At 40.3% G+C, this 26,904-nt stretch overlaps 1 protein-coding gene across 1 annotated transcript in view; it reads left to right on the forward strand.

Moving 5' to 3' along the window:
* stab1 (stabilin 1) overlaps positions 1 to 26,904 on the forward strand; it is a 111,416-nt gene that overhangs the window by 44,450 nt on the left and 40,062 nt on the right. The window contains exons 38-57 of the mRNA XM_031296783.2: positions 273 to 468; positions 2,270 to 2,365; positions 2,469 to 2,514; positions 4,399 to 4,478; positions 4,591 to 4,716; positions 5,020 to 5,093; positions 6,519 to 6,590; positions 7,360 to 7,479; positions 7,571 to 7,618; positions 9,638 to 9,721; positions 10,054 to 10,200; positions 10,619 to 10,753; positions 10,852 to 10,911; positions 11,240 to 11,416; positions 12,952 to 13,041; positions 13,415 to 13,561; positions 15,062 to 15,118; positions 15,206 to 15,374; positions 16,463 to 16,612; positions 23,354 to 23,458. Of these exons, the coding sequence (XP_031152643.1) occupies positions 273 to 468; positions 2,270 to 2,365; positions 2,469 to 2,514; positions 4,399 to 4,478; positions 4,591 to 4,716; positions 5,020 to 5,093; positions 6,519 to 6,590; positions 7,360 to 7,479; positions 7,571 to 7,618; positions 9,638 to 9,721; positions 10,054 to 10,200; positions 10,619 to 10,753; positions 10,852 to 10,911; positions 11,240 to 11,416; positions 12,952 to 13,041; positions 13,415 to 13,561; positions 15,062 to 15,118; positions 15,206 to 15,374; positions 16,463 to 16,612; positions 23,354 to 23,458 (2,179 nt within the window). The remainder of the gene's footprint in view (positions 1 to 272; positions 469 to 2,269; positions 2,366 to 2,468; positions 2,515 to 4,398; positions 4,479 to 4,590; positions 4,717 to 5,019; positions 5,094 to 6,518; positions 6,591 to 7,359; positions 7,480 to 7,570; positions 7,619 to 9,637; positions 9,722 to 10,053; positions 10,201 to 10,618; positions 10,754 to 10,851; positions 10,912 to 11,239; positions 11,417 to 12,951; positions 13,042 to 13,414; positions 13,562 to 15,061; positions 15,119 to 15,205; positions 15,375 to 16,462; positions 16,613 to 23,353; positions 23,459 to 26,904) is intronic.

The raw sequence follows: 26,904 nt of genomic DNA on the forward strand, positions 1-26,904 counted from the left end.
GATTCTTCATACCAAACCGAATATTACGATGAAGTTCAACGTTTTTTGGATATAAATATAATCTTTATATATATTTATATATAATTATATAAATAATTATTAAATTGATATACTTACTATTAGTTTGGTTCTGGGTAGGACCATTCCAAAGGATGCCAAAAAAACATCACTTTAACAAACAGATGTAGTGATTAATGTTACAGATTCCATATATGAATAGGACTTAATAATAATAATAATAATAATAATAATAATGATTGTCTGTCCTGCAGGATCATTCCTGTTGCCCTGGTTACTATGGCCACGAGTGCTTTAAATGCCCCGGAGACGTTGGCAGCTGGTGCTACAATCACGGAGAGTGTCAGGACGGTAACTATGGAAACGGGGAGTGCCGTTGCTTTGAGGGATTTCACGGCACCGCATGTGAGGACTGTGAGCCAGGACGATACGGAGACAACTGCTCCTCCAGTGAGGAACAACACATACACATACACGCACACGCGCACGCGCACACACACACACACACACACACACACACACACACACACACACACACACACACACACACACACACACAAGGGGGCTTTACTTAAAGCCCATGTTGCAGGTTAACCACCACTGTTGATTAATGGATACATATAGCACTCAAGATATGTATATCATTTTTTTAAATGTCTCCAAATAGTGTTAAAGGCCAGTTTTTGTCGTTTTTGGTATTAGCGGGTTTTTTAAACGCAATTCAGTGATGACGTCATGTTGGGGAGATGTGCCTCAACCTAGTACTAGAACTATGGTGACTGACTGGGATGAGGAAGAGGTGGAAAGAACCACCAATAACGTGTTTTTACTGTCAGTGAATAGCACTGAGTGAAAGTCAATGTTTTCTTTATATCTAGTGACAGTGATCATGTCGTTAGTTCAGATAAGTGCCGGTAAACTTATCTAGATCTAGAAATAGAAGGCATCATGCTAGCTATGGGCTAACTTGTCAGTCCCACCTGTGAAATCCACCCCAAGATAATCCCTAATTAAATATTTCCCCCAACGCTGTATATACATTTTCGATTACATATCCCACGTTTTGATGGTAGCCTACAGGCTTCGTTAGTTGTTCAATGCGTACAAATTAATTGTTTTTAACCTTTGTTAACCCAACAATGTATCCCAGTTTAACTGTCGAGTACACTAGTGGTCACTCATTTATCTTAAATTATGGACAGAAAACATTGGGAACATGTTTCTCCGATACCCCTAGCGTCACGCACCACTCGTAATTGGCGGCTTGATGCTAAAGTAGGGTGACCAGACGTCCCCGGTTTTGGTGACCTGTTCCTGTTCCTGCTCCTGCATGGAGCTGTCCCCGGAAATGTGAAAGAAAGAAAACATTGACCAAATGTATAGTCGCGCTGACTCGCGCACCCTACGCCCGCAAGCTCAAGCCAGAGCAAGCGCTGCTCAGAGCTCTGAGATGTTCTAGAATGTCCATATTTTACAATGCTAAAATTACTGTTTATTTACATGGAGTCTGGTGGGTTTAGCAAACGCAATTTCACAGACTTTTTATGTTTAAAAAAAGGATCTTACTCTAACAGAAAGATCGACCTCCTTAGAAATCCTTTCCATAATGTTGTCAGACACAGAATATTAATCTGAGCCTGTCAGCGGCAAAACAAGCATGTTTATGAACGTAAATACAAGGTGGACAATTAACGTCCTATTAACTTACATTGTAGCTTGTTTCGCCGTTGCCGACTGCAGCGATCTCGTTTAATACTGGACTAATGTCAAAGGAAAATATTTCCTCAACGATACTAATGAGCTGTTGCAGAAACAAGCCCAGCGTGAAGCAATAAAGCAAAAGCTGTCCGATAAATGTAGTGCAGTAAATACTACAGACTAGGTCTAGTGACGCCCCTGGGTCAGTGTCTCCGTTTTAAGTTTTACAAAGATAAAAACATTACCTGTTTAGGAGGTATTTACGCTTCTGAGCTGAAAATGTCCCCGGATTTTGTCTCAGAAATCTGGTCACCTTATGCTAAAGGCCCAGACACACCAAACGGACATAAGAAAACTAGCAGCGACTGTTGCCGCACGACAGTTAGCACAGCATGGTGTTTTAGGGCCTTAACGCATCAAGACCAACAAACTGATGAATCTTACAAACAATCAACGCTAATAATCAATGCTACCAAAACTATGATGCTAACCGATGATGCTAAGACGCCTAAGAGGATATGAGTCATTTAACCTGTGTATGTGTGTGTTACAGAGTGTGTGTGTGACCACGGGAAATGTGAGGACGGTCTGGCAGGAAGTGGCAGGTGTATATGTTATAAAGGATGGAAAGGAGCTTCCTGCTCTATAGGTAAGACACACACACACACACACACACACACACACACACACAGTGAAATTGGAACCACACTTTTCTCTAACCCGTTATTGCCTGAAATCTTTGTGTGTTATAGAGATCAAGGACGATGCTTGTGGAGGTGTGTGTGCCGAAAACGCCAAGTAAGTCCTGTTGTTGTGTTAACAGCTGGTTTGTGTGTGTGTTTGTGTGTGTGTGTCTGTGTGTGTGTTTGTGTTTGGTAGATTATTTCTCTGTGGTAACAATGCTTTTTGGCAATAAATCTTATACCGTTGGACAGCCTGTTTAGTTCCCTTTCAAATGATGCCCCATTTGTAAGGAACATGCATTGAGCAGCAGTGCTGAGTATGTGTGTTGCGCCCATGAAAAATTTGCCAAATCTTCTCTGCCAATGCCAAACAGCTTATTCTGCCATTGACTTGTTTGGTGTTTGGTGGATTGGATGATTGAAGTTTGAAGAAACAAGACATATTGGCAATTGAACAATTTATTCATTTCACAAACAGGAGCCTCAGTAGCGTGTGGAAGAACCATACACAGCCACAACAGCCTGACACCTCATGCTGGTCACCAGCCTGGTCACACACTGCTGTGGGATGGCATCCCATTCTTCAACCAGCAGTCCTGACCTCAACCCCATTGAACACTTGTGGGATCAGCTTGGGCGTGCTGTTCGTGCCAGAGTGACCAACACAACCACGTTAGCTGACTTGCGACAAATGCTGGTTGAAGAATGGGATGCCATCCCACAGCAGTGTGTGACCAGGCTGGTGACCAGCATGAGGAGGAGGTGCCAGGCTGTTGTGGCTGTGTACGGTTCTTCCACACACTACTGAGGCTCCTGTTTGTGAAATGAATAAATTGTTCAATTGCCAATATGTCTTGTTTCTTCAAACTACAATCATCCAATCCACCCAACACCAAATAAGTCAATGGCAGAATAAGCTGTTTGGCATTGGCAGAGAAGATTTGGCAAATTTTTCATGGGCGCAACCCACATACTCAGCGCTGCTGCTCATCCCACAAATGCATGTTCCTTACAAATGGGGGACTATTTGAAAGGGAACTAAACAGGCTTTCCAACGGTATAAGATTTATTGCCAAAATGCATTGTTACCACAGATAAATAATCTACCAAACACAAATTTCCTTACTTTATGTGCTAACTTTATTATAGCATGTTCACTATTTTGTAGTGTTGTCCAAATGTCTCGTGAGAATTATTAAACCCTTTATTATTGGACCTGCGTTATTTATCCCACAAAAACTGCAACGTAAAAATAAGTCATAATAGTTACTAACTACCATCATGCGTTGTACAGACAGGAAAAGCAAATTGACGATTGTTTAACAAAAAGAATGACTTGAGGACAGTGTCTGCCAATTACACTCACTGGCCACTTTTATAGGTACTCCTGTACGATCTAATGCAATTACAACAGCTCAGCCATAAATTCTACTTTTACAAAGCTTGTAAGTGTTTATTTTCTGTTGACACTGTCTGAAAGATGATAATTCTACTTCAGGATTTTTATTGAGGTTGTAATAGGTGGTGGTTTTGTATTGAATTCATTGTATTGAAAGGTGTTTCTGATATTTTGGGACAGATATTAGAAACATGAGAATAGCTAATGCCTGCTTAAAAAGTCAGGTTAAAATTGAATATGTATGACATAGCTGCACAATAATTGCATTAACATGAGATTAAAAGTTTGAAAAAAAAGTATACGAAGGCTGTATCGGTACGGATGGTAAATCAAATGAAAAAAATAAAACCAGGTAAAACAGTCCAACTACAACTTAACCAAATTAACAATCAAAAAAGAAGGAACTCCCAGGTCTAATCGTTAGGAGTAGAGGTATACACATTAACAGCTCATTCATTGTATGCTGTGTTATGGAATAACCTTAGTCGACTTTCTCCGAGGGATAGTAGCTAATGTCTGCCCAAGAAGTCACTAGATTTGTGACATGTGCTTTAAAAATGGTCAAAGAAATGTAAGACAAGAGTTTGTCCTCTGCTGCAGCTGTATTACAGGACCGAAGGGTTCAGCTCCGGCCTGTGTGTGTGTTGCTGGATATGAAGGCAATGGAACTTACTGCAAAGGTAAAGACACACACACACACACACACACACACACACACACACACACACACACACACACACATATTCTGTACAAGTGTCAAATCTGATCAAAAATGTTTTCTCTGTGTCTCAGAGCTGGATGTGTGTCGCATGTCTAACGGTGGATGTTCAGAACTTGCCGTCTGCACGAAGGTCTCAGCTGGAGAGAGGACCTGTACATGTAATGAGGGGTACACTGGAGATGGGGTCATCTGCCTGGGTATGCAGTTCTGACCCCTGACCCCACATTTCCTAACCTGAACCTCATGACCAAGCAAAGCAAAGTCTTGAAATATCAGAAATTTTGTAAATTCATAGCCTTAGAATATTTCTAAATATGGAGCCCCCAAAGGCTCGCAGTGGGAATGTGTTTTTCAGAACTACTTCTGCGTTTGCAATAAATGTTGAGTTACATCGCAACATTTTTTGCATCCCCCCTGATCCATAGGAACAGCTATTGTGTTGGTCCAGTCCAGTTATTATGCACTGCCAGCTGTCTGATTAACATGTCATATGTTCACAGAGATTGACGGCTGTCTGGTCAACAATGGAGGCTGCCATAAGTCAGCAGAGTGCATCAGAACAGGCCCCAACATTGTAAGACAACACTGTATTGCAGTAAAATATCAGATTTCAATGGCACATAATGTTAGACCTGACCCAATACTGAGCCATCACTGTACCTGAGACTCAGTTTCATTTCAGATCAGGAGAGGTTTCAGGGGGGTCTCATTTTAGTGAGGACCAAATAGCATCTGGGTGGTTCTTTAAAGTAAAATATTTGTTTTATACTTTTGGCCACCATTCACGTTGGTTATGAAGTTCAATTTACCAAATCAGAGTACCTCTACACTAATGTAAGCTACCCTCTGAGGGCTGGGGTCTGTGTGGCAGTAAAGTTAAGGAGGATTTTCTTTTGCCTCTAACTTTCTCTGTGGTCGTTCATTTTAATGTCTGTACAGCCGAACACATAGCGCAGCTGTCATTGACCAATATTTATATTTATTATTTTGTCAGGCAACATTGTGATTGCAAAATAAGGATTTTATTACTGCAGCACAGCAGCTTGGGAATAACTGCTGGATATAATGTAGTGCTTTATGGGCCACAATCAAAAGACATGAGACAAACATGTAAATGAGAAGTATAACATAAATTTAGCTGCATTAAAACACCATATAGGTGACCACAGAGAGCAGACGGACACTGAACGGTTAACCTGCTGTGTGTTTAGCTGCCAAGTCACAGTCCACTGTGAGTTAGGGAAGTTAAGAGGACGACTCTAACTTTCTCAGGGATCACACATTTTAAGTCGATATAGCTGATCATACAGCACAGCTGTTGTCATTAACCTCCTACCAGAAACAACCAGTGCTGTCAAAATTGGCAAAAAATGACGTTCTAAAAAAACACATACGAACACATAGGTTTGTCTATATTTGAAAATCTAGCTTTGTGCATTACGTCCATAAGAGGGTAAACCAACGGGAGACATAACTACTTGTATAGGTACATTTATTTTATCATGTATTTTAAAAGATCTACAAACCTTCACGTTAGAGAATAAATTGATAAAAGAATGTCCTATATAATGTAAAATTTAAACACCGTAGTCCTCTTTCCCTCTCTCTCTGAAGTGTACAGGAAGCAGCACATGACATGGATTACACCGCTGAATGTTTAGGGAGCAGCGGCCCAAGCCCACGCGAGAATGCGAGAGGCAGACAGCCGCAGTAGTGCTGCCTTTTTCTTTTTTTTTTTCAAACAATATTCAAATATCAATTTTTATATTCGAATGTCTTCGTTGGTCTGTTTTTTTCTTTTACAATTAAAATATGTATTTTGAATATTTGATGACAGCCCTAGAAACGACAGTACTGTGTTTACAGTATAAAAAAAGTGATTTTGATTTGTTGAGAAATTATTATTTGATTTGTTGATTGGCAGAGCACAGCGGGTGGCAAGAAAGAGATGGATGAAGTGATTGAATGTTCTCTCTGTTTGTTCTGTTGTTGTCTCCAGACAGCCTGCAGGTGTCATATGGGCTTTCAAGGATCAGGGAGGTTCTGTTACCCTGTCAACCCCTGCAGAAATGTATGTCAATGTGTCGTCATTTGCTTTATTATGACAACTTGACATTAAGCAAGACAAAATAGCCTGTTAATGTCTTTGTTATTACAACTTGCCATTAATCATTAGACAACATAACCTGTCATAAGTATGTCATAGCAGGCCTTATTATCAAACTTAAAGAAACTATTTAGCTTTACGTGTTTACATTGCATTACAAGTGGTTGGATTATACATTGGCTGTCATGTGACCATTATAATTGTATCATGAATATTTTTCCTTGACCTAAAGTAAAATGAAACAATTTGGACTTCATAAGGATGTCATAAAGTTTGATTGCAGTGTCAAATGCTTCTATAACGGTGTCATGAAGAATTCTCTTGACCTCAAGTGAAGGGAAACTAGTTGGACTTTTCATTAAGATGTCCTAAAAGTTATAAGACCAATTTGACGACAATCAATACAGTACCGAGGTGATTTACGGAGTTTTGAACAGATAACATTAGCTTTAGGCTACTTGCTAATATAACTGCTAACTGTAGTTAGCTGCCATTAGCTAGTTAGCTTGGTTAGCTGTACAGCTGTCCAATTAGCTGACTCAGCTCCTGGGTACAAGGAGCCAAACGCGGAAGAAAAAAACATCTCGGGACTGTTGTTGCAGACACACTAATTGATGACTCAACTAATTAAAAAATCTCATCTATGATTTTATCAAAAATGAATATGGTTGCAGGGCAGTTAATGCCTGTCCTGTTTCATCAATTAAAAATATTTCTTTTTGTATGTGGGCAGAACAATGGCGGCTGCAGTAAGCATGCTCGCTGTGATTATGTGGGTCAGGGTCAGAGGAACTGCTCCTGCCTCAGAGGCCACGTGGGCGATGGCTTCGATTGCCGGGGAAACACCTACAATGTGAGTCACATGACCTCTGACTTCCCTCTGGCCTCTAACATCCCACTGCCCCCCTCCTCACAGGAAGTTGTGTTGTCTGTCTGTCTTACAGGAGCTGTTCCGACAATCAGAGAACATCATCTTCCGTCGAATGTTATCTGTAAGTAAATAAAACTTTGCCTCCAGTTATTCATTTGATGCTGCTTAGTAAACACATACAGTTTTGTTCAGAATAATAGCAGTGTGTTTAAAAAAGTGAATAATGCTCAAAATCCTTAGAATAGCTTTTAATTCCATAATATCAATGCATTGGGAACACTGCACATTCAATTCCAAATCAAAACATGACCAAAATGGATCAAGTTTGTGTTATACCTTTACAGAAAGTGAAGAAAAAGGAATATTAAAAATGATTGCCATTATATATTATAAACTGAAAAATGTCTCAAGAGTTTGCTTTACTTTGAATCACTGCACTAATATTTAGTTGCATAACCATTATTTCTGAGAACTGCTTCACATCTGTGTTGCATGGAGTCGACCAACTTCTGGCACCTGTGAACAGGTATTCCAGTCCAGGACGATTGAACTACATTCCACAATTCCTCTGCATTACTGGGTTTTGCCTCAGAAACAACATTTTTGATGTCACCCCACACATTTTCTATGGGATTAAGGTCTGGGGATTGGGCTGGCCACTCCATAACATCAATCTTGTTCATCTAGAACCAAGACTTTGCTCGCTTACTGATGTGTTTTGGGTCATTGTCTTGTTGAAAGACCCATTTCAAAGGCATTTCTTCTTCAGCATAAGGCAACATGACCTCTTCAAGTATTTTGATGTATTGAAACTGATCCATGATCCCTGGTATGCGATAAATAGGCCCAACACCACAGTATGAGAAACATCCCCATAACATGATTTTTGCACCATCATGCTTTACTGTCTTCACAGTGTACTGTGGCTTGAATTCAGTGCATGGGGGTCGTCGGACAAACTGTCTGCGGCCCCTAGACCCAAAAAGAACAATTTTGCTCTCCTCAGTCCACAGAATGTTGCACCATTTCTCCTTTGGCCAGTCAATGTGGCCTTTGGCAAATTTCAACCTATTCAGTACATGTCTTTTTTTCAGCAATGGGACTTTGCGGGGGCTTCTAGCTGATAGCTTTGCTTCACATAGCCTTCTTCTGATCGTAACAGTACTCACAGGTAACTTTAAGTCTTCTTTGATTTTCCTGGAGCTGATCATTGGTTGAACCTTAGCCATTTTGGCTATTCTTAGATCTGTTCGAATGGTAGTTGACCGTTTTTTCCCACGTCGTTCAGGCTTTGGATGCCATTTCAAGGCATTTGAAATCATTTTGGCTGAGCAGCCTATAATATTTTGCACTTCTTTATATGTTTTCCCCTCTCCAATCAACTTTTTAATCAAAGTCCGCTGTTCCTCAGAGCAATGTCTGGAACGACCCATTTTGCTGAGTATTTCAGTGTGAAATGCACTATAACCAGCATGCACAACATTTGCTTCCTTCCTTCCTTAAATATGGGCTATAATTGACAACTGGTTCGTCACAGAATCAATCACCTCACTAATTGAACACAACACTGCTATTATTTTGAACGTGCCCCTTTCAATTACAAATTCAATTACACAGAATGAGCAGCATGCATGTCATGACTGTTGGGTCTGTTGGTTTTCTATGACTCTACAACACTTACTAGTACATTATTTGCCATGTAGAAATATCACTTCTACCAAAAAAATTAGATTTATGAGGTTAGTGATGTTGGACTGCTATTATTTTGAACACAACTGTATATGGTTTGTAATATACATGGCTGCAAGGCACAACAGCTGGCAAATCAGAGCTCCTGCTGCTCTGTGTGTTGGGCTTCTTATTGATCGGACTAAAGCGATCCCACAATGTAAACTGATGGTGAAGTCCAACTGAAATTAAAATCATTTTTTGCCAAAAAATAAGTATATATCTCCTTAGTGTTTGACTTGTGTCTTCATTTGGTTAAAATTGTCATTGCCAGAAGAAGAAAGAAGAAGAAATTAAAATAAAAAATATATATATATATATATATATATAATATATAAGTGCTTGCTTCATAATACAGCCACCTGATCCATCATTACAGGAGTTCACTTTGTTTTCTTTGTGTTTTTCTCAGATGTCCGGCTCTCGTGGTCTTTATGGTGAGGGACCGTTTACTGTCTTTTCACCTGTAGAGGAAACCAACAACGACTCCTCTTCTGTGTGTATAACACTTGCTGTTTGTATATTATATAATGCTACAATAAGAATATTACCAATCTTATCTTCATTTTTTGTTTATCTTTAAGAATTACTGTCTTGCCTAGAAAAAAAAACTATACAGTCATACATTTAAAAGCTAAATCACAATATGAATTAATTAATAATATATACAGTATGTATATTTTCGCTTGTGAATGATAAGTCTGGAATATGGTTGCTAGTGCATGATGATATACATCGTTGACTAGTGTCTCGCTGTGTGTGTGTGTGTGTGTGTGGGGTGTGGGCGCGCGCGTGTGTGTGCGTGTGTGTGTGTGTGTGTGTGTGTAGTTCGAGAAATGGAACCAGTTCGGTCGTCTTCCTGACCTGGTTCGTTACCACATCGTTTCCTGTGAGACTTTGACCTTAAGTGACCTCAAAACCACCGAGCTTGCTGTTTCAATGTCGGGACACACACTGCACTTCAGCCTGCAGCAGGTAACACACACTGCACTTCGGCCTGCAACAGGTAACACACACACTTGTTTTGGTGGAACATTTGCACCCCGCAATAGAAAACGCCGCATACGATATTAAATGAAGTTAACTGTTAACACAATCCAGTAACGCAAGCTATTTAAATTAGCTGGACACATGGTTAAATGAATTAGCTCTTACCAGTTTATCGCTGTGTCTACTTCGTCCACAGCAATCCCACCAGTCAGTCCCCAAACGTCCCAGTTAGAGAGGAAATACCGTAAACATATTCTTTGTAAATCTTTACAATCATTCTTTCAGACTTTTTGGTCTCTATGACTTCAGATGTCTCACAATCCACCTTTCCACTCTCCTCGTCTTTGTTTCTACCTATCTGCCTCACCTCTCCCTCTCTCCACACCTGTCTTTCTCCCTGCAGGGTTCAGTCTGGATCAACAACAGATCGAGGATCGTGAAGAGTGATTACATCACATCTAACGGAGTCATTCACCACATTGACACGCTGTTGATGCCCTACAGGCTGCAGGACAAACCAATCCTCCTGTCTAACATGGTTTGCTGAGTTTGCTTTAAATTAATATATAATTGATAATCAATCAGAATTGACGGCCAGGCAGTGTGAACTATTTCTCTCTCTCTCTCTCTGTTTAGATGAACTTAACGTCAGCAGCGATGTTTTATGGCTACAGCCGCTTCTATAAACTCGTGGAGGTAAAAACAACTAAAACGCTGCACCTCCTGGTTTTATTTCTATTCCTACAGCCATATCTCCCATGCTGCCTCCTCCTTCTCACTCTGGAATCCACCTCCTCTTTAATTTATCCTTCCAGCACTTACACATCTACATCTATCTCTATCCTCTTATTACACCTACTTTTTTCCCTTCTTCACATCTTTCTATCACTGCTTATCTTTCTACAACTAGTTCCTGATGCCAACTTCTCCTTCTACTACACTCTTCACCTTTTTTTATCTGAGAACACACAACTTATACTGTGAGTGTGAGTATTACTGACCGTAATCTTTACTCTTTGTTCAGGATGCAGGGTTACTTCCTGTGCTCCAGATGTCCATCCACCAGCCGTTCACCATGTTCTGGCCCACTGACAAGGCCCTCAACTCCCTGCCAGCTGAAAGACAGCACTGGCTGTCCAGCCCCGATCACCGAGACCAAGTGGCTTCCTTGGTGAAGGCTCACATCATACGCAATTCCAAGGTAGGAAGAGGAGGAGGAGAAAGGCATTAGGAGGATGACTGGATCAATAACAAAGTTTGCTTCTGTGATACTCAAACGTAACTCTTCTAATTGGGCCTCTAAAGAATGAAAAGTTCATTGCAGCCCAGAAGGAAAATATGTACCTCTGTCGTGTTGTATTTAACATTTATGTTTATTATTTGTTAATATGTCATTTATTTTCTCAATTAATTGTTTTGTCTATAAAATATAAGAAAATAGTCAAAATGTCGATCACAGCTACACAAAACCATTGATGACCATCTTCAAATGTTTTTTTTCTGCCAAACAAGCAGTTCAAAACAAAAAAAGTCTTCTATTTACGATATTATTGATGTTGATTGATTAATCAGATATCAAAATAGTTGCTGGTTAATTGCCTTATGATTGACTTATCCATTAAACGATTAATTATTGTGCTCTACATCTGTGATCAGTGTTAGTGCACATTATATATCAACTTTCCACGGTTTTTCAGCAAGGCAAACAATGCATGAACAAACATAGACATACAGTAGGTAAGATGTCTTAAATACCAGTGGGCTAGAAGACCAACAACAGTAGTCACTAGTGTCCAACATTCACATTTCCAGTGTACAAAGCCCAGCATCAATAACATCTAAAAAATGCAGAGGCAGAGAGAATAAATAGCGACATAATGACCAAATAAATACAAATAAACTGATAAAGTGCATAGTGACCAGACATGTTAAATACAGATTCAACATTGTTATCAAAGAATCTGATCACGATTGTTTTGTGGTTCGTATTCTGTCATCTACTGGCTTGACCTCTGTGAGTTGACTCTGAAAGCAGTTACGCTCTCGGAGAACAAAGTGACACGAAGCAGGGTTCAGTTCACAATGTTCTTTTTTTTTTTTTAAGATTATTTTTTGGGGCATTTTCCCTTTATTGATAGTGGATAGACTGGAAAGGGGGAGCGAGATGGGGGATGACACGCAGCAAAGGGTAGCGGGTCGGATTCGAACCCGCTGCAGGACTCAGCCAACATGGGTTCAGTTCACAATGTTCTAAAGGTTTAATGAGACACACAAGAATATATACATTTTGTAACAATCGCTCCATTCACTTCGATGACGTGAGAGGAGATAGATAAGAAAGGGGCACCAGAGGAGAGGAGGATTGGTTCAAGGTAGGTTCATGCAGATAAATCTTCAGGGAGGAAAACAGTCTAACTAATTTATGATACCAATACCAACTGAAACAGATGAGAGTGGCTTGGTTTAGAGTTTTCACAGAATTTGAATGTAACAGCTTCACAACAATGCTTCTGCCCACTGCTTCTCTGCTTACCAGCAATAGAGCTGAGGAAAGCTCATAGGGTCACCACAGTCGTGGCATGAACATGAATACATATCCAAAATACTAATATCATATCCAAAATCCATCCAAAACCCAAAACTCTAGGCTTCTTCAAAAGGAGGAGGAAGAGTCTGACTGACTGTCTGTCTGTTGTAGCTCTAGAAACAGATCACTATGATTTTCTTTGTGTCTAGGTGATGGGTGTCAGTCAGCCGGATAAATACTCGTCCTTTCGCACCATGCATGGATCAACCATCCAGTACAGCTGTGACAAGACGCTGGTGGTGAGAAAACACACACACACACACACACACACACACACACACACACACACACACACACACACACACACACACACACACACACACACACACATACATACACACACACACACACACACACACACACACACACACACACACACACACACACACACAAACCAAACAAGGAGCCATGTTGGCATCTACGGGCCTTATTTTCTTTACTTTATTTCTTTTCTCATTCCTAGCATATGTTATTGATAACGTGAGAAAGCACTCAATATGTGTTCTATTTTATTTTATTCTGTTCTAGGTCTGTGGCTGTATGTTGACTGTTTTTAAAATGTTATTGTTTGTGTGTGTGTGTGTGTGTGTGTGTGTGTGTGTGTGTGTTCAGGGTGCTGTATTGATTAATGGGAACGCAGCCCGGATAGTGGAGCGCTACCTGGACTTCAAAGAGGGCGTGGCCTATGGCATTGACCAGTTACTGGAACCACCCGGCCTGGGAGCACTCTGCGACAGCCTGGAGAACAGAACCACTCACGTGAGTAGTGCTAATACTATTACTTTTATTACTGCTTTAAAACTCACAACAGAAATGCTAATACTTATACTACTACTTATTACAACTATTTTTACCTCTGTTTTCTGGAATTCTTTGGATGGAGTGATCACAAAACCAAAGCTAAGACACATTCAAATGTCAGATGACAGTGTGAGCTGACAAAAAGTACAAAACAAAAGCAAGTTGATACATAATGTGCTGCTAGAGTGGCAACAAACTAGTGATACTACTGGTAGTATTATTTCTGCCACACTTACTGCTCATTGTAAATCAATTTGATGAAGAAAATCTCTTTAAAGGTCCCATGGCATGAAAATGTCACTTTATAAGGTTTTTTAACATTAATGTGAGTTCCCCCAGCCTGCCTATGTCCCCCAGTGGCTAGAAATGGGGATATATGTATACCAAGCCCTGGGTATCCTGCTCTGCCTTTGAGAAGATGAAAGCTCAGATGGGCCGATCTGGAATCTCCTCCTTATGACGTCATAAGGAGGAAGGTTACCTCCCCTTTCTCTGCTTTGCCCGCCCAGAGAATTTGGCCCACCCATGAGAGAGAGAGAGACATCATGGCTACATCATTTAAAGCTACAGACACAGAAATGGCACGTCCTAAGGAAAGCTCATTGTGGGACTGGCTCTAGTGGCTGTAATTCTGCACCAAGGCTGAATTTCAGGAAAGAGACTTCAGATACAATATTAGAGGACTACTAAGGCCTATATAAAAGCATCCAAAAAGCAGCATGTCATAGGACCTTTAAATCTTCGTGCTGTTGACCAAGCGCATGCTGTCTTGACATTGCTAACCTTTGGGGGAACAAAGAGCCAGAGAGTCCAAAAAGGAGGAAGCTATCGCTTTATTTAATTGTGACTCTAGCGCTAGCATATTAGCGGTCACCAACTATCCCTGCAAGCTGTCCCTACGGCTACAATAGGGCTGCAACTAACCATTATTTTCATTGTCGGTTATTCTGTCGATTATTTTCTCGCTTAATCAATTTGTTGTTTAGTCTATAAAATGCCAGAAAATGGGATAAAATGTTGATCAGTGTTTCCCAAAGCCTAATATGATGTCTTGTTTTGTCCACAACTCAAAGATGTTCAGTTAACTGTCATAGAGGAGTAAACAAACTAGAAAATACTCTAATTTAAGAAGCTGGAATCAGAGAATTTTTGACTCCAACCGATTAATTGATTATCAAAATAGCTGGCGATTAATTGTAATAGTTGACAAATAATGAATTAATCGATTGATCTTTGCAGCTCTAGTCACCAAGCTTCTAGAACAAAACATTTCATGAAGACACATGGATGTGACTGGGCCTTCATACAGCTACCCCAGTAACCATTGTTATTAATACCATTGTTTCACCACCACTACTGCAAATACCGACACCACACTGCCATGGTTATTACATTGATGTCAGCCTTCCTACTTTTCTTGGTAGCTGAACTAAAGCTTTCTGTCTTAAAATGTCTCAGGGGCGCTGTGGACGCTGCCTCTTCCCTCCATCCTGCCCCTTCAGACACCAAGACACGGTAAAATCTGCTAAAAATTCTGAACATTAGCAGCTTGTACAATTCGTAACCTATGTCGAGATAAATTTCAGTCTTGCGTGCTTCCAGGGAAAGACAGAGCCATGTTCGCAATTCAGGTCCTTCAGGTATGGCCGTCGCTACCCACCTTTCTATGACCTGGATGATTTTGGGGGCCGGACGGGCTGTAAGAGAGTTTGTCAGTTTCCTTCCTGGGTCCAAAAGTGCTGCAAAAACCACTACGGCCGAGACTGTCAAGGTAAGAAAGGCAAACAGGGAAGATGCTCCTCTGGTTAGACATTCATCTCATCCTGCCCACAGAGGTCTGGAGAAAATCATGCCCCCTAGAGGCTCCAGTGTTTATTCTTAGAGCCTTACCATTTGTGGAGCTACAAATGTTAAGAGTCCTAAGAGTGACAATTAATGAAAGGATGACGTTTGAAACAGATGAGAGAGGCTTTTTTCAGAGTTTTCACAGAATGGAATGTAACAGATTCACAACAATGCTTTTGCCACTTTTGGTCAACACACAAATGTATTAAAACCACTAATTACATCATCCATCTTATTTTTGGTGTTATCGTTAGCAATAAAATACTAAGGGTAGTTTGAGTTTCTAGATCCGTTTGTAATAATGCTATTTAACACAATACATATGCCTTTAATGCTGTGTTTTTTATCCTCTAATAATTATCTCCGCCAAGGTGGTTATGTGTTTGTTCCGTTTTTTTGTTGGTTTGTTTGTTTGTCAACAGGATAACAGCAAAACTTCTGGCCCAATTTTCATGAAACTTGGTGGAAGGATGTAGCATGGGCAAGGAACAAACTATTACATTTTGGAGCAGATCCTAAACACGGGGCAGATACACAAATCATTTTTCACTTTTGTGAACATTATAAGACATAGGCCGTTTGTGCTGCATTCATGTGGTGTCGGAATAATCGCAAAAATGAGTTCCCAACTGGGAAAATTCACACTACATTAACATTGTGAAATAGGCCATGCCCTGGCGGAAATCTGCGCCCACCGAGTGCCCTTTCAGTTTATTCCGTCTTACATATCCTCATCATATTAGTAAACTTATTTTTACTTTATTTTTATTTATTTGTTTTATTTGTTTTGTTTATTCTGTGCATCTATAGTTCTATACTTGAATGAATTCTTTTGATGGAGTATTTTTTCTTTTTGCAGGCGTTTGTGATCCACGGACTAGCATATTTTTGGTTTTCTGCTGTATTTCTTTTGTTGGACAGTTTTTGTAAGACCATGTTTGGAATATTTAAAAAAATGATTCATATGTTTGTCCTCTATCCGTTTTTTGACTCCACCCCTTCTGTGTGTTTTAGTTTGTCCAAGTGGCCTAGAGGCCCCTTGTGGTAACCATGGTGACTGTGATGATGGGATGCGTGGTTCAGGAAGATGTAGGTGCCACAAAGGTTTCAGAGGAACAGCCTGCGAACATTGTACCACCAACCACTATGGCCCCAACTGCACAGGTAGACCAAAACCAGGAAACACAAAACTCTGGTTTGGGGTGTTATGTTGTGTCTCTGGTGCTTCCACAGACATACAAACTTTGAAAAAAATCCATCCATGCTGTTTAGAGTGAGATACGGTTTCTGAATGTGTCCTGCCTTCAGTCTCCGGGTGAGCTGTTCAAAATCGGCACGGCTTGTAACGTCACAAGCCGAAACGAGCAGGGTAACCGCAACCATTAGCTCGTAGCGTTAGCATGCTAACGCTAGCATGCTAACGCTAGCATGATACAATGCTCGTTCTCAATAGCAAAGCACTGCTACAACACACACAAGTTCACCATAATCTACAAAAGAACTACTTACATGTGCGCCCCTCATTTAGAAGTCTCCCAGCTAATCCTGCCTTGTAACTGACCGAAGTTGTAGAAACAGCCTTTCTTTTACTGTCTATGGAGCTAGCTAGCTGACATGATCTACATCTGAGCTACTGCACATGTGCGAGTGCAATCAAAGATAGTACAGACGAAGAAGAAGAAAAGAGGTCTCACTATGTAGCTAAAACAGAGACCAGGTGAAAAGAGGACCTGCAGCAGTGAGAGAGAGCGGTGCAGTACAACAAAAATATGGTGTTTTTTGAAAATTAAACCATGTAAACCTATTCTGGTACAACCTTAAAATACAATTATGAACTTGAAAATGAGCATAATATGGCTGCTTTAAGGCGCAATGTTATGTAGAAGAGGTATGTCACAATTGTATGCATACTGTATGCAACAGCTAATACATTTAAAGGCAGTTGCAGTACATACTAGAAGTAATAAAGAAAATGTATGTGATTTGGAACACTTTTTTTGAACCCAAACTATAAGGGGCCGTTCAGTATTTATGGAATGGACCACCGGAGTAAAATAGGGGAGGGTCATGTCTTTTTATTTTCTGCTGAGGGGAGGGTCATCCAATATTTTTTAGTCTGGGTGGGGGGGTCACCCAACTTTTTTATTCATGAAAAGAGCAAAATTTCAAAGGGGCTTGTTTGGTGCATATTTATCCATGTAGCTCTCAGTCTCGGCCCCCTAGCAGATGGTTCTGACCGCATACGCGGAGTTTGCTGGGGGGGCAGGAGGAGCACTGCCCCCCTGGTGGCTCAAACGGGTAATTGCATTGTTTAAAAAATTAGTGGAATAATTACATCTGGCATGACCAGATATTTTATAAATATCTTAAATAACACAAAACAACTAAATGGTGGTAGGTAATACATCAGAGTTCATATACTGCTTTAGTAAAAAAAATATTACCTGGCTGATGATGGGAGCAGCAGGACGCAAAAAAACGAAAATTACTGTTGCACTAGTCTGGACATCTTGCCGTGCCAACGTTGCAATAATGGTTTCCTAAATGCCATGCATATAAATGTGATGTCAGCTTACTAATTGATTGCGGGTTTTGTGTAGATTTGGACTTTTATACGTTTATTCCACTTTGTTCAAACAGTGAAGTGGAGAGGCCTCGTTCACCTGTTTGGAGCTAGCTGGTGAACGTAACACTCGTATCGGCCTTGCTGCATACACCGTGACCCTTTTTGTGGATCTACTGATCGCTGTGGATTACTTTTTTTTGTGTCATTGGATTACGGCAAAATGTGGATCTTTTTTCTTAACGTGTCTTAATGTTTTATGGTGTGACTGCGCTTGGTTTCTGCGTTTGGAGAGGCACTTCAACAGACTGTAGGTCCAACACTGATTGTTCACTGTTACATTTTAGTTGAATTTAAGCGTCTGTCTATTGCGTTCCAAAACAGCCGTGCTGCGATTGGATTTCATAAGGGCGAATTGTTAAGTTGTTACAATGTAACTTAAAAACTTTAAAAGTAAACATATGTGTTTTGTAATATAATGTTCAGCTTCGGCAGCTTTACCTATGTGCTAAAATATACAATGACAATAGTGACAAGTCTATAGCAACCAATGTTGAATTGGTTATATCCCAGCGTCCTTTGCTGAATGGTCTCAATGTTTTAATGTTTTATTTCATATGAATACTAGTTTACTAGAGGAGTAACTTAGTATCTGAAGTAATGCAGTAATGCATGAAGTGTGCATTTAGTTTCCATGCTTATTGTGTTTCCACAACAATGTTAGTGACTACTGAAATGGCCACCACACCATAACAGAGGAGTGTGATGTGTAAGATGAGAATGCAGAGGTTAACTCCTGTACATCATGGCTGTAAAAATCAAATGGTATCTGTACTTCTTTGCTAAGTGCAAACTTGCATGCGAGGGGAGGGTCATTCCTTTTTTTCAAATTGTTATGGAGGGTCATAGGAAAATTATTACTGATGAGGGGAGGGTCAAGTCTTTTTAGGTTAGAGGCCACAAAACTCCTCCGGTGGCCCCTTAATTAAATAACGAACAGTCCCTAACCAAGACTTTATGAGATCCTCCTTTCAGAAGAAAATATCAGAATAAAGTAATGTCATTCTTTGTGGACAGTTTTCACAGTAGAATATCATAAGATATGAATATATTTGAGTTTTTAACATCATGTATTAACTTTTAAAAGGTTGATAAATAAAACTCAGATTATCTTCGCTTGTATCAGAGATGCTCACAAGTCTGAGCTAGAGTCCAAGTCCTCTCTCACGTGTGGCAGCGTGCAGCAGATACGTTAGGTATTACGTGTTACTGTGACGGGGCGCATGGCTGACGTCACGCTAGCGATGCTCTATCTATTTTTATCTCAAAGACTGAGTGTAAATGTAGCCGGTATATGTTTTGTTAGCGTGTTCTGTTACTTATCATACTGGGTTCATATGTTCTGTTAAGCATAGCAATTCATTCATCTAATTCCACAGTAATCCCGTCGTTTTCTTGTGCACATATTTAACATCTAATTCTGCGGTGATTTAAATGCTATAGCAACATTCATCAATACATCATTTTTTATTGTTTAAAACCATACAGTTTATTTCACAAACATGTTCAGTTACAATAATCACGCAACACTTAGGTCTTGGTTAACTAGTGTCTTTATTGAGTTTAAAAGCTAATAGAGGGTAACAGGACCTTTTGTCTTACCAGCATGTGCTCTCTTTGTTATAAGGGAAAGTTTGCCGCAATCCGCAGGTTTAAATGAGGGTGGGACTTCCGGGGTAACAGGAAGTGAACTGTAATTTTTAAGTAATTATTTTATTAGCCGTCAAGGTATCTTGTGGCTTGGTGAAATGTTTCTGTGAGTCATGTAAATAATCTTCGGTCTAATAGATGTATTCATTTTGGCTGTTTTGAGCCTTTATTGTCTATTCACCTGAACCACCCCTGCATTGTATTGAATTGTTGGTATGTTCCAATTTGAGGGGCGGGGCTTCAGGCTATAAAGAGAAGCGGTTGTATTTGCTCTGGAGAGAGAGCTGCAGAACACCTGAGGGAGTAGGATGTAAGTCTGTGGGATGTCCTCAGAGTGATGACTTGATTTAAGGTCAATTAGTGAAAAATTGTTAATATTCTGTGATTGTTTTGACTCCCAAGTCAATTTACTCTATTTTTTTAAAGTATATTTTTTGCTTTCCATAATTTTGTTAAATTTTGTGTCACTATTTTGCCTCCGTGGCCTTAATTGGGAATGAAATAATAAAAATTCCATCTCTTCAACTTCATCTCCGACTCATTCTGAGTGTTTACACCTGCTCAAGACTACTCATCTACATCTACCCTTGACAGTTACATAGGTAGGTTATAGGTTATGCAGGGAGGGGAATAACATTCAGCTCATCAGACGTTTCCTAAAAATGAAGTCCCGCACCTTGAGTCCGAGTGGCTTTTGAGGACGAGTCTCAAGTCAAGTCTGAAGTCACTGTGTGTCCGACTTAAGTGCGACTCGAGTCCGAGATTCAAACTTGAGTCCCCATCTCTGGCTTGTATATCTCCTTGCTCTTTTTTTTTATTAGCAAATACCTATGTTTAAAATATTCACGTAGCAGCTTCTCATTTTTACTTTCCATTACTCTCACCGGTTGAAATTATAAATATCCTCGGCAGCAGATTGTTTCATCAGTAAACACATATTTACACAACTGGAGTTACTTTCAGGTAACTCAGGTTTCAACTACATTATTGAATATGAGACTACTGCTGTGCAGTCATAGTAGGTGGCGATCACGGCAAGTAGGTTTGCAGTGGAGACTGCTTTGTTAGATATGTGTCGCTAAAAAGAAGTAGATAACTTACCTTGAACGGCAGCTGGATTCTCACAATATCACAAGATCACGCGAGAATCAAGGGATCACATATCACACGAAAATCCATCTAGTCAGGCTTCAAGTAATGCCTTTGTGTCCTAACAACCAGCTTACTGCATCAATCAGCATCCGGTAAGGAGCTACTGGCAGCTACGAGTCCAGTTTAGGTGCGTGTGGCGGCGTGCAGTGATGCATACAACAAAAGCTGGACTTCGGTGCAAAACCAGTAAGTGGGGGAGAGTTGAAGAAGTTGGTCGTACAGTATGTTGTAGCAGAAATGCTGCCCTTAAACACGGTTGACTCACTCTCTTTCGTGCCATAATAAACAAGATCCCTACCACTGGCAATGCCGAGCTGCCTCACAGTAAACCGGTTGTCATTTTTATGTTGAGGCTGTGGGGGTGTTGTTGGCAGTTGCTGAATGTAACTAATAAAGTAACTTGTAATCTAACTTCGTTACTTTTAAAATCAAGTAATCTGTAAAGTAACTAAATTACTTTTAAAATCAAGTAATCTGTAAAGTAACTAAGTTACTTTTTCAAAGTAACTGTGGCAACACTGGCAGCGTGACTGTTCAAAACAACAGTGGCGGCATGATAGACAGGTTGTTCATTCCGTCACCTGCCAGGTATATTTTTGAAGGTGCCTGCCCTTTTACAAACAGTTTCCAATGACGGCTTCTCACATGGTTCTGTGTTAACAAACCATCTGGCGTGTCACACTAGTAGATTATCTGTTATAGCTTGTTTTATGTTGTATTCACTACCAACAATCTCTGAAACACAAAGCAAGATGAGTTGACCAATCACTAGGTTTGGGCATCGAGAACCGATTCCTATTTGGAATTGTTTAAAAAATTATGATTCCAGTAGAATCATTTCTTCATTGGAATCGTTTGGAATCATTTAGAGGATTTGGTTTCAAATCCGATCAACGCTTCCCACTTTAACACGTGCAAGTTTTGGTTTCCGAAGCGGCCAGGCGCTTGTTGTGTTGCAGTCTTTCCTCTTATTTGTGAAAATAGGCATGTGACCCGTTTCAACTCCACCCCTCAAAGAATCGGAATCGAGAATCGATAAGAACCTGAATCGAAAGAAAGAATCTGTATTGGAATCAGAATTGTTAAAATCCAAACAATGCCCAACCCTACCAATCACAGTTCTTTTTTATCTTGTAGCCTCAATGTGCAGTAACATTTTTGAGGAGGCGAGAGTTAGCTACAGTGTAGGAACTGAGCCTACGCACGTAGCCGCCCTACCTTCGGTGTCACCCCTTAATGCACAATTATGAATACAGCTACAGGAACACAATGGGCATGAGAACTTTTCTTTATCCTCAAATAATGTATTTTTATTCCCTCACCTTCGCTTCCACCCACCCACCCAAAAATAATAATCTGGTTAGCAGACGCACCGCCATCTCTCCCCTATCAGCTCTCCTGCAGTCTGTCGCCATAGCAACGCTCCACACTCAGCATCACAAAGCTGGGTGTGCTTCCAGCTCAGGACAACCCTGCCAGCCATCTTCGCTAAGAGTCACCCAGCCGACCGGGTTAAAGAATATCAAACAGCTGCTGATCACCCGCTGTTTATGTTTCAAAGTTCTCATTCAATGGTCTCCTAAAGGTTCATCAACACAGGAGAAGAAGCAAGTCAGAGGTGTAAATCAGAGCTGTGGTGGTTTTAAAACGCTTCGTTGTTGCAGTGAGGAACAGAACCCGTCGCCGTGGTTACTGAATTAATCCCAAACTGATCCAGAATGAGAAAGTGAACTGATTTAAACTGCTTAAAATCAGGTTTCAGCTCATCGTTAGTGGAGCACACGAATATGAAGGAATGTGATTGAAGTTGTGGGGTTGTAGTAAACTTCCCTCCTTCATGTTTTATGTACACAGGCTTCTGCGTTTGACTTTTACAGAATTCTTCCACACAACACAGTTGTTCATGTTGCGTTCTGATGTTTCAACCAAGAAGGGTTCATGTTGATCAAAGCATCAAAGAGCTCCAACTGTCCCTCACCTAACATTGTCTGAGGAGAAGATTAACCAGACTGTTGTTGCTGCCTGAAGCCCTGAAATTACCTCTGTCATCTTCACAACTCTGTTGTGAGATTATTATTCAGATTGCCACCTCGGAAATATGATACAAAATGATATGCTTATTCTACATACACTACAACTATAAACAACAAAAACTATTCAATTAAATGAATATTTTCTTATTTTTTTAGGTATTTTGTCATATATACAGATATGCAATGATGATTGCTGGGTAATTTGTATGTTGATGTTGCCCAATGTCAAGTCTTTATTTGATCATGTGACGAGATGATGCAATATGTGGTATGTGTCTTATTTTAAGCGCAAAATCTGTCAAGACTTACAAGCTGAGCACACCTGCAAACTGAGCAAGCACTCATGCCTAATGAACATTCAAGGGCCCCTCATAATAGCATTCACTGAGGTCTTTCATACCTACGTTACGCCAATGGAGGTTGAGTCATGTTTTTTCTCTCTTACAGTCTGCAGTTGTGGGGCGCAGGGAAGGTGTGATGAAGGCATTGAAGGTTCTGGACAGTGTGTCTGTAACCCGGGCTGGAAGGGTGATTACTGCCAGATCGATTTAGGTGAGTTTCCCTCCTGAATGTGACCTGAATGCAATCCATTCGTGTTTAATTAATGCAATAAATTGATGGGAGTCCAGGATGTTAAAGGATGTTAAAGGATGTTTAAAGGATACATCTGGTATTATTGTATGTATTTTGTTTGTTGTTGTTGTTGTTGTTTTTTTTATTTTTTTATTCTTTTAACAAAATACAAAACATACAACTCGAAACGTGAACAAATCCGCCCTTATGTAAACATTCTAGTGCCTTTGGGGCTGAAGAACTGGATCCAAAAATCCCCACCAACAGATGGTGAAGAAAAAAATTGAGACCTAGGTGTTCCAAATTGCTACGACATCCATAAAGGATTTCAATATGCCAGCCGAGATACAGATCCCCCAGTGTGACAATTCCCTTTTCCAACCAATCCCTCCGAAAAAGGGGAGATTTATACAATACATATACATAACTTTGGATTTTGCCAAACACGTGATGAAGTATTCAGATATGGATCCAATTCAAACAGCCGGGCCACTTTGGTCCAAATGACATTTAAGTGGGATATTATTGGATGTGTTTTTGCCTCACCATACAGCTTAACAGACAGGCATCGCAAGGGCGATAATGGGGCAAGAACAGATTGCTCAATACAAAACCAAGGTGGGGCTCTCTCAGGAGGAAGTGGCCAGTGGGCCAGGTGCCTTAAATGTCCCATGGCATGAAAATTTCACTTTATGAGGTTTATTAACATTAATATGAGTTGCCCCAGCCTACCTATGGTTCTCCAGTGGCTAGAAATGGCGATTTAAAATTAAAGCTCAGATGGGCCAATCTGGAATCTTCCCTATATGATGTCATAAGGGGAAAGGTTTACTTTTGCTTTGCCTGCCCAGAGAATTTGGCCCGCCCATGAGAAAGAGAGAGACATCATGGCTTGCAAATGAGCGAATCATGGCAGTTGGTCAAGAGTCAATGATCCCGAGTAGACAGGGTATTGATCTGCTAGGTTCGGACACAAAAAGTAATATATCATCTGCATAAAGCATAAGTTTGTGCACTACACCTCCTACCATAACACCTGGGAAAGTGGTGAGCCCCGTCTTGTTCCGCTTCCAAGAGGAAAATATTCCGAAATGAACCCGTTAGTTTGCACCGTAGCCTCTGGGTGCTTATACAACACCTTAGTCCACTTTATAAAAATGCTGCCAAACACATACATTTCCAAAATTTTGAACATATAGCCCTATTTAACCATATCAAATGCCTTTTCGGCATCAAGGAATCAAGACATAGCAGATACTGGGGATTGTCTATCAGCTACAGACCATGCAATATTAATGAGATGCCTGATATTATCTGACAAGCTACGCCCACGAATAAACCCCACCTGATCAGGATGAATTAGAGAAGTAATAACCTTATTTAATCTATTTGCCAAGATTTTAGAGATAATCTTAACATCTAACTGCATTAGGGAAATTGGACATTTTTCATTTTTACAGTTTCCTGGGTTCTGCCTAAATGTTGGTGGCAGTGTGCCCTTCCCCAGTGCCTCTCTTTATACCTCTGACAGAAGTGGAGGCAGTTTAGTTGCAAAACTGTTAAAAAAATTCAGCTGTGAAGCCATTGGGCCCTGGGGCTTTACCCACTCAATGATGTTTTAAGCCCCCAACGTCGACTTCAAGGCAGCGCTGCGACCGTTGACTTCAAGGCACCTAACCCTAACCTTAACCCTAACCCTAACCATTGCCTAATCCTAGTGCCTTCCAGGCAGCGCTGCCTGGAAGATAACGTTGGGGGCTTAAAACACCAAACACCGCTTTACCCAAAGGCAGGGCCCCCCTTACTTCTCTTTGCTCTTCTGTCAGTTTAGAAAGCCCTAGTGGCTCTATGAAGGAACACATTTCTTCAGCAGTAGAGGTAGATAATGACCTATAGAGATCAGAGTAAAATTCTTTAAAATTCTTGTTAATATTTACAGTTGCTGTAAAAACATCTCCAGAATTGGATCTAACTGCAGAAATAGTGGAAGCTGATTCCCTTTGTTTTATGCATCTAGCGAGTGATTTCCCTGATTTGTCTCCTGATTTAAAATAATTTTGTCTTGCCCTGAATAAATTGAATTCCACCTTCTGAGATATAATATTATTATATTGGTATTTTAATTGAGTCAGATTTCTCAGGCCATCCTGTGACATTGTTTGTTTAATCCCCATTTCAGTATGTTTGCTTTTACTTTCTAGTTCTAACTGTAATTCCTCTTACGAAATGAAGCATGTTGTATAATGCGTCCCCTGATCACAGCCTTTAGGGCCTCCCATGCCACCCCTGAAGATGACACTGAGGACCAATTGATCAGCAAGTAATCTTTTAGCTCAGACCTAAGCTATTTTATATTTTCTGGCTCCTGTTAAAGGAAGGAGTTAAGGCACCGCCTATAAGAGCACCTTCTCTCACTTTGAGGCAGCAGGTCTAGGCACACCCACGAATGATCAGAGATTGTCCTATCACACATCCTATAGCAGAGGGAGCAAGTGATTTGTACATTAAAAAAAGTATCCTAGAATATGTCTTGTGCACTGACGAAAAAAATGTATTGTCTCTCCCAGCTGGGTTCAAAATTCTCCAAATATTAACCAAGCCTAAAATCAGTTTTTAATTTTTTTTAAAGCAACAGTGGATTTCACGAGTTCACCTGGAACTCCCAAACGGCAAGTAAGCTTGTTTCTTTTTGCCAGTGTTTCTCACATACAGCTTAACGAGTTAGGGTTTGGGTAATTATAGCTAGCATTAGCTAACAGTAGCACTTGTTCCAGCGGACCTCTGCATAACGTCAGTTAAGTTAACTTTAACCAGACCGGTTCTATGTGAAAAAACAACAGCAGAGAGAAACAGACCTAACTTAACACACTTGCAGGTTGAGAGTTCCAGGTGAACTCATGGTAGACCTTACTGTGTGCTACGTAATGCCAGGCTTCGGAGCAGCAGGCTGTGGGCCCCCCAAGTGTTATTCTTGTTATTATTTATACTTATTCTGAAATACACGTTACAAAGGAGTACATGGGATTTATTTAGTTTTTTACCATGGTATTAAATTGGGTATTGATAATCGTGTGATTTCACTGGTATTGGTATCGACTACTAAATTTCTGGTATTGTGACATCCCTAGTGGGCAGTTGTTTGGTTCTCGAGAAAGCTGCAAGCAACAAAACTGGAGGCCAAGCAATTAGCCAGTTTCGAACAGGCGCGATTTGAACTGGCACATCACTAGTATGAATAAAATAGTAGATACATGTATAATAAATGTCTATAATGAAATTTTGTAATATGTTTTTTATGTAGAAGTGATGTCTGTCACTCTACTTTTACGATAGAAGGACTAAGATAAAATGGAACTGAGTAATGACTGCATACTACATATCAAGCTTCATGGAATGTGTGCAAATAAAAAAATAGCATTATAACA

The sequence above is a fragment of the Sander lucioperca genome, chromosome 16 (assembly GCF_008315115.2).
Source record: "Sander lucioperca isolate FBNREF2018 chromosome 16, SLUC_FBN_1.2, whole genome shotgun sequence".
Classification (NCBI taxonomy): domain Eukaryota; kingdom Metazoa; phylum Chordata; class Actinopteri; order Perciformes; family Percidae; genus Sander; species Sander lucioperca.